At 39.9% G+C, this 7,939-nt stretch overlaps 1 protein-coding gene across 2 annotated transcripts in view; it reads left to right on the forward strand.

Moving 5' to 3' along the window:
- The window catches only part of OPRM1 (opioid receptor mu 1), a 50,014-nt gene extending 42,077 nt beyond the window's left edge, over window positions 1–7,937 (forward strand). For both annotated transcript variants that reach the window (XM_006915010.1, XM_025049048.1), the window contains one exon: window positions 7,792–7,937. In XM_006915010.1, coding sequence (XP_006915072.1) covers window positions 7,792–7,830 — 39 coding nt within the window. In that variant the 3' untranslated portion in view covers window positions 7,831–7,937. The remainder of the gene's footprint in view (window positions 1–7,791) is intronic.
- The last annotated feature ends 2 nt before the right edge of the window (window positions 7,938–7,939 follow it).

Genomic DNA, 7,939 nt, shown 5'->3' on the forward strand with positions numbered 1-7,939 from the left:
ATGTATAATATAGAATATGTAATGTGTAATATGTAATACATAATATATAAATATATATATGATCCAGAATTTCTAAATAGTACATCTAAGTGCCTTAAAGTATAAGAAATTAATAATTTTTGTGTGTGTGATGAAATAGGTACCTCTAGCACATCAAATCAAAAAGCAACAAAGCAAAGCCTATGGAAAATGACATTAAGAAATAAAAATATCTTAAACTTCAACATTTTAATAACACCAAAACAATCCTTGGCAATAAAAAAATGCAGTGACCATCAGATATAAAATGGAACATGTTCACTACATATTTGACAAGGCAATCACCTATTTAACCAACATAGCAAGAATATCTCACTTTTGCTGTTCTTTCTTCTTCTCAGCCAGTTAAACATCTTTATGTTCATAAGACCCCAAATATAGTTTTATGTGGGCTCATTCAAATTCAAAACATCAACTTTAAAAAAATGTTTTCTTTGAGCTACTCTTTGGAAATAGAAGAGATATATACATGTCATTCATAAAACCCTAAAATGCTACAAATGGACGTTTGCAGTTTGGTTAACACACACTGTAACTGAGAATTTTTATAGTTATTTAAGAAATTCAATGGGACAAATAAACTTCCAAATGATTAGACTATCATTAAGTAAATATCAATATTTAAATCCCAACAATGCAATTGGATTTATCGAGCAGATGCAAAATACTCAGTTCTTAGAATATTGGATCTGAAATGGAACGCCACTGTCATCTAATTCAAACCTCCTGATTCTATAAATAGGGAAACTGTGGACCAGAAACGTTTTTTATGATTTTTGTGTTAGTTTCATGTATATGGTTATACATTTATATAATTTATGACGTGGTCTCCCTGATTAGCACTCATCTGTCTCTGCTTTTATTCTAAATATAAAAGATGACAGCAAAGTCTTTTCAAATACTTAGTTTTCAAGTGGAGTTTAAGACAATGTTTGTGACTTTGAAGAAAAAGTCATAATTATATTTGATATAAACTCTAGTATATGTAATTTAAATTAAAAAAAATGCATCCGGTAAAAGGAAAGTTTATATTTAGATTAGAATAGCAGGTATAATATAAAATTCTAAAAACTTAGGTGGCTCATTTATTTATCCAGATTCTACCACTGACCAGCTAAAATGTCCTGGGCAAGTTTCTGAAATTCTCCATATTTTAATTTCCTCATCTATCAGAACAATGATAACTACAGTCGCTAACAGTTTTCATGTGAATGTGATGGATGAGTGTTCATGCAAAGCACACAGCACAGCACCAGGCAACTGGCTAATATTGCTAGTCCAAGCCACTTAGTGAGGCCTTACTATTCTTACCTCCTCTCCCCACCCATTTTCCCCAAGAAACTGAATTATAGTTCTTGTAAAGAAAAATGAAAAGGAATAAAATAACGGTGCCAAAGGAATCATCATAAGATTGATTTAACTCAGGGCTTCTCAACTTTGGCACTAGTGACATTTTGGGCCAGATAATGTATGTTGTGGGGGATGTGCATTGTAGGATGTTTAGCAGACCCCTGGCCTCTACCTGTTAGATGTCAGTAGGGTCCATCCACTCCTAGCTGTGACAGTCAAAATGTCTCCAGATTTTGCACCCTCCCCCAAAAAAATTCAGCCGAGACTCACTAACCTAACCTGACCAACCATGTTTAACAGATGAAGAAACGTCGCGATCCAAATTAGTTGTGATGTCTTTAAAGTCATGCCTGAGATCTGGAGCTATACCCAGGTGTCCTGACTTTAGTCTAAATCTCCTTGGAAACATCACACTGATTTCTTAAAAGAAAGCTTTCTTCTGTACTGCTAGCCAGATGCAAAGTATAAGACAGTATTAATAAAAGACAAGGAAAGTACAGTTCTTCAAATAATTTTTTATTTTAAGTTTCTCTTTCAGAGAAAATGATCTTCATCGGTGGGAAGCTCTGAATGAGGCCAAATCGCCTGGTGATCTTAAAACATTAAGAGAACTTTTAAATGAAACATAGTTAATGAAACAAATCATAACTTCGGAAGCAAAGAGTAATGGGAGTAGTCCTAAAAAAACTAGGGGAAAGAAAGAGTTTTAATTTTAATGGGAACTTTGTAGCAACTGAAAACCACACAGAATATTTACCTTTGCACTGATTGTTTTTAGAACCCAGATCAGATTATTAAAATGTATTTTGAGAGTACTTAGAAAGGAAGCAGTAATCTCTAGGAGGCAAGATAAATTCTCCAAGAATTAATTATGACAAAACTAAAAATGTTTTTTTTTTTCCTTAGAGGATTGTGGGACAGGGAATCAAGTAAACCCCCTATCAATAGTGTTTTTAACAGGAGATTTGACAAGCTCTTGTTAATTTCTGTAATGCTATACTATGTTGAATTATGCTTTGGATATAATAGTATACCGGGTAGATTTATAAACTTTGATTCCCATCTTAAGCATTCGATCAATGGAGGAATGCCAAATAATCTAATAAGAAAATGAACCAAACATACTAGAAGAGTAGGCAAAAACTTAAGCAATTATAGCTCGACTACATCAACAGAAATCTAGTGTCTAGAACCAAAAAAATGTTAGCTCCATTTTAACAGACGATAGACTTCAGAAATGAAATAAGCAAATTAGGTAGTATTCAGAGATGAGCAACCAAGAAGGGGAATTAAAATTCTTCAATATGACAAGTGTTTGAAATAAGAACACATGATTACCCTAGGAAATAGAAAACTCAAGACAAGGTAGTTATCTTCACATACTTAAGGAGAAGTGAGTAAGGAATTCGACTTATCTAATACAACTCTACTCATTAAAGACAAAGAGTGGAAGCTACAGGAAAAGGGATTTCAATACAACCAAAGAAAGAACTTTCTAAGCTTTGAAATTCAAGAATTTCCTTGTCAAAGTAGCCTTAAATGTTCAAGCATCGGCATTTTGCCTGCATGGCAGGGATGTTGCTCAACTCAGGTGTCGAGATTTGATATGTAGGGAATCAAAGAAGATGACTCTCCGAATGATGTTTTTAGTTTTCATAAATTCTACCAGGTTCATATAGTTCCTATAGTGAAGTGTTAATGTGGATCAATAAAAAAATAGCACTTTAGACAGATGTTAGGAAATAGTGCCTATCTTATTTTTGGCCATGAGGACTCATACTGTATGTTAGCATTTTAAGGCTTTGAAAAGTCCTACTGTGTGTGCGTGTACTGCATATATCTATCACTATATATTTGCATTTTGTTTTTTAAGCTGAAGTTCTCAAACTTATCTGGGAACAGGCCCAAGTTTTCAAGGGATACCTTGTAACATCTCACAAAATGAAAGTTTCACTAAGTAGCTTCAAAAAGCCCGCTGGAGACCATCAGTCTCAGTCACAAATCTATTCACGATTCAGTGTTTTACTGCAATAAATGGCAACATACCATAATTCCAGGCAGTCACCAGTGTTCTAAAATTGTTGATCTCTTATTCTCACTCATTTAAAATATGTAGTCTAAATACAAACAAGATCTGCAACTTCATATCTGAAAACAGAGCAGGCTGTGTTTTGTTTGGGTTTTCACTCTTGTTTTGCTTTGTTTTGAAGCTTGCCACTTTCTAGTTAAAATCCTAAAGGGGAAAAAGTCTCTGTAGCTTTCAGATATGTTTTCACTGACTTAAACTACACATTGCTAAGAATAAGCCTTATAATTGACACATCCTTTTGTTTTGAATGAATCATCCTTGAGAAAAATAGCTTTCTTTTAAAAGTCATCTATACTCAACTGTGAGAAGCGTACCAAAGGCTGAATAATCGCAAACTTTCTTGTAAAAGAACACAAGTCCAGAAGTTAGGGGACAGAGATTCCGGTGTCACCTGACCACCGACTGGGTGAGCTTGTTATCCCAGGCCACCAGACACTTAGGGGATCTCGTCATAAGCAGGATGTTCCCAGCCTTTTTCGACTGGCAACAAATTAAGACTCATTTCTGGGTCTGACTGATTACCCCATGCAGACTCTGGGGGCAGGCATCTTCTAGTGGACATCAAAAGTAACCACCAAAGCTTCCTTTTATGAGATAAAAAATGTATTGTAAAAATAAACCCATATTAAAAGCAAGAGGAAGCATATGGCATATTGAGTCTGGATCCTTTGAACTATCAGATTATTTCACCTCTCCTTGAATTCTTTACTGAAATTTGACCCCTTGTTATACATACACCCCAATTTGTCCGATTCTGGCAATGAGCATGGACGAAGGGACAAGTTCCTATGATTTAGGTAAATGGAGAACTTTGCCTCTGAGTCCCCAAGCCCAAATGTATTTTGTGTGGCTCTGCTTTTATGTTTTTTTGTAACAAATGAGATTTCGAAGCCTATTACTGACAGAAACTATGATCAGCTTCAAAAGTACCCAAGGCTGTTATTGACTTCAATTGCAACTTAAATGGCATCACAAATGGGAAAGAGAAAATGGAAATGAAAGAGAGTGGCTGCAAAAAGCAAAAATAAAAATATTAAGCCAGCTTTCCTCACCAATTCCGTGTGGCATGTCCCTTCACTTCCAAAGACCTCTGCCTCCTTCTATAGATGGATGAAGTTGGAAAGGACAATCTCTTAAATTCCCTCTCGATTGTTGCATAGAGATTAAAAGTGCTTTAAATAAACTTCAATTGGAATCTAAGAGATTTTCAAAACTTTATTCTTCAAAATAGGCAAAAAAAAAAAAAAAAATAGCCCAAAGAGTTTTGCTTGGGGACTATTTGGGAAAATAACAGCTTAAAAGCTATTGATGAAATTGGAAAAACTGATGGTAGTTTAAAATATTGTGTCTATGTCAAATGTCAAGTTTACTGAAACGTACAACAATTCTGAGGTTACTGTCAAGAAAGAAGACTAGCCTTAAAAAGAGGCAGGAAGTTACAAGCTTCTAAAGAAGAGGTCTCAGCAAGGAAGCAGGGCAGCTGTCCAGGACTCCACGGGTGCCAAGAATAAACAATGTGACTCAATGGACCGGAGAAAGCAGTTTACTACTGACGGCGCAGCAAACAGTAGGGGCATCGCCATGGGGAGTGCTGGCTTCCTTGCCCACATGTCCCATGGTGTGACACAATGGGCCCAGACTGTTGCCACGCACATCATGGATGGCCCTGCAGTTCAGGAGCCCAGACCGAAGGGTTCAGCATGTTTTGTAGTAAGCAGACCGAGCCTTCTCCCTTGGGAAAGGGAGCGAGCAATCACAAAATGGTCACGCCATGGGCCTCATGCAGTCAGCAGTGAAGGTTCTTAACTGATTATGTGACTATAGAAACAACTCAGAGTCAAAGATAGTTACTCGCAGTTCAGCTCGGTCAGCAAGAATGTGCTGACCTGCCTCTAGAAGGTGCACTCTGATGCCAGGGAACAGTACTCACACTGCTGTATGGAAACAGGAATCCATGTATCCCTCAGGTAGGACAGCCCTCCTTACCTGGGGGCCTAACAAAGGGGATGCGATCCAAGGAGCCGCATTATAGCCAACAATTGCAGGGGCCAAAGATGAGCCAGATTGCAGACCCCATGCCCAGTGGAGACAGATCCTGTGTCCCACGCTGTCCCACTTGCAAACATACATTTGAAGGGGACAGGCTCCATCTGGCGTTTGTTGACAAACTTAATTTTGATCACTGTTACATTAATTTGGATAATCCATATGGGCATGGTCACCGAGTAGTTGTAGCCTTGATAGCCATGCATGGCATAACCCAAGGGCACTCAGGTGTCATAGGAATTGGTGTGAGCTTACCTGAAACAAGACTGCACTTATCTTTGCATGTTCACATGGACAAGGGCTTCACGTTTAGGAGCTGCTGTCTTTGATAACAGCAGGCACATAGAGGAACTAAGGGCCAGCCAAGCCCATGCGAGTCTCTGATCCCACGGTGTACAGATCGAAGTGATGCTCCCAGAAGACTGGCCTGGCAGACAGAGCGACTGCTTGTCTCAGTGGACCATGTGACTGTTTTGCCCGTTACAGGGTTGGCGTTTAGAGATAAGGATCGTGTTAATCAATGCCCCGTCCCCGCACCTCCAAGGTTGAAGGTATCCCTTCCCCAGCTGAAGACGGGATTGGTGTCAGGGAAGCGCCAAAGGCCACCCCTGATGGAGGCTGCCTTTTCTAACAGAAATCTGTAGTTCGAAGGGCCCCAGGGCTGGGCTGTTGGGACAGCCTGTTGCACTGCCTCCAGGGTCGCCTGTCGCTTAGGTCTCTTGTGAAATTTGGCAGATTTTCTGATTAACCTGTAGCCTCAACAAAACAGGTACACAGATAAGGCACGTATTGTCTCCAAAACCCAACTATGCAATTAAGTTTCGGTCTTTCCAGCCTTGGAGAGTCGTAACACAGAGAACGTTTTTTTTTTTTTTACTGTTTCTAGAACCCACTATTAAGCAGTAGCTCACGTGCTCCCAAAATTTTGACTTGGGTGGCTGGTCTCTGAATCTTATCAGAATTAATGAGCACTCCTGGGTCTTCATGCTGAGTTAGCATCTGCTAACTTTATTGGGGCTGGTTGATGTAATATCATTAATGTAGTAGAAACAAGTTACTTGCAAAAAAAAAAAAGAGACGCTTGTTCTGTGGTTTGGCCCACCCACTGGTGGCAAAAAGCAGAAGAATCCAACATTACCATGGCTGCACAGTAACCATGTTTTTGGAAGCTAAGCCAGGTGAAGGATCTTAATCTTCGAGTGCCAAAGGGATGGAGAAAAGGCATGACCAAAGTCTAAGATGGCGTCCTGGGTGCCATCATGGGCAACTGATTCAGTGATAGTCACAATGTCTGGAAGAGCTCGAACTGCAGGGGCAAAAACTGAATTCAGTTGACAATTATCCTCCATGGGCCTCCAGATTCCTTCAGCATGTTTCACTGGCCACACAGGGCTATAATATCGGAAGGGAACCAGAAGCTGAGTTGTGGTCGGGTATACGCACGTCCCACCGTCACCTCTCTACAGGTGGCTCTTCCAGATCAGAACATCTCCCTTGGGCAGTATGAGCATTCACAGGACAAGCATGTAAATTATCGATTCCAATTACACGTTCAGCCCCAAGAACAGCAGAAGGGGCACATAACGGGGGTCCAAGCAGCTCCACCCAAAGGTCACAGTTACTTCCTTCCCCATTTTACTGTTTTAAAACTGACTAATTGAATGAGTGAGCCTCATTCCTCAAGAGAGCCTGGTACATTTGAGCATGGATATCAAAAGGAGACATAATAGTTTATGTTTTTCCCACCCTTACCTTTCTCCCCTGTCCCCACTGCACCCTCCTTATGGGACAAGGCTTCTGAAGTCTCCTGGAAAAGAAGACTCCTCACCTTATTGTTAAAGGCTTTCAAATCAGGATCCAGAAGTGCAGGGTCAGACAGTAGAGGTTCTGAGGCAGCTATTTGCTCTCGGGCCACCACCTGGCTTCCTAGTTCCTTTGTTGGAGGGAGACTGATCTCCATGAAGGCATCCAGTTCTAATGAAGCACATGGAGCTACCTGTGCCTGCACAACCACCTGCCCCCTTGGGGCCCACTGTAGCCTGATGTCCGGAATGCATGTCTTTGTTGATCATCACATCGGTCTCTACTTTGGGAAACCCCTCTTTTAAGAGGCATATTCACATTTAGGAAAAACTCTGAAGGTTGCAGAAGAAGGTATATGCAAAGGCTCTCAATATAGTTCTGACACACAGAAGATGCCCAATTAATGTGTGCTGTAACCCAATCTGAAACACTCACTGTCCTTGTTCTTTCTTTTTGTCTTTCAGCTAGAAAATCTAGAAGCAGAAACTGCTCCATTGCCCTAAGTGGGTCTCATGCCATTCAGACCCTCAACTGAACTTAGAAGCCACCATCTTATGTGGAAGCAGGTCACTGCAAGGATGTATGGAAAGTGCCTGCTCTGAGTCATCGACA

This window comes from Pteropus alecto, unplaced genomic scaffold (assembly GCF_000325575.1).
Source record: "Pteropus alecto unplaced genomic scaffold, ASM32557v1 scaffold195, whole genome shotgun sequence".
Taxonomy (NCBI): Eukaryota; Metazoa; Chordata; class Mammalia; order Chiroptera; family Pteropodidae; genus Pteropus; species Pteropus alecto.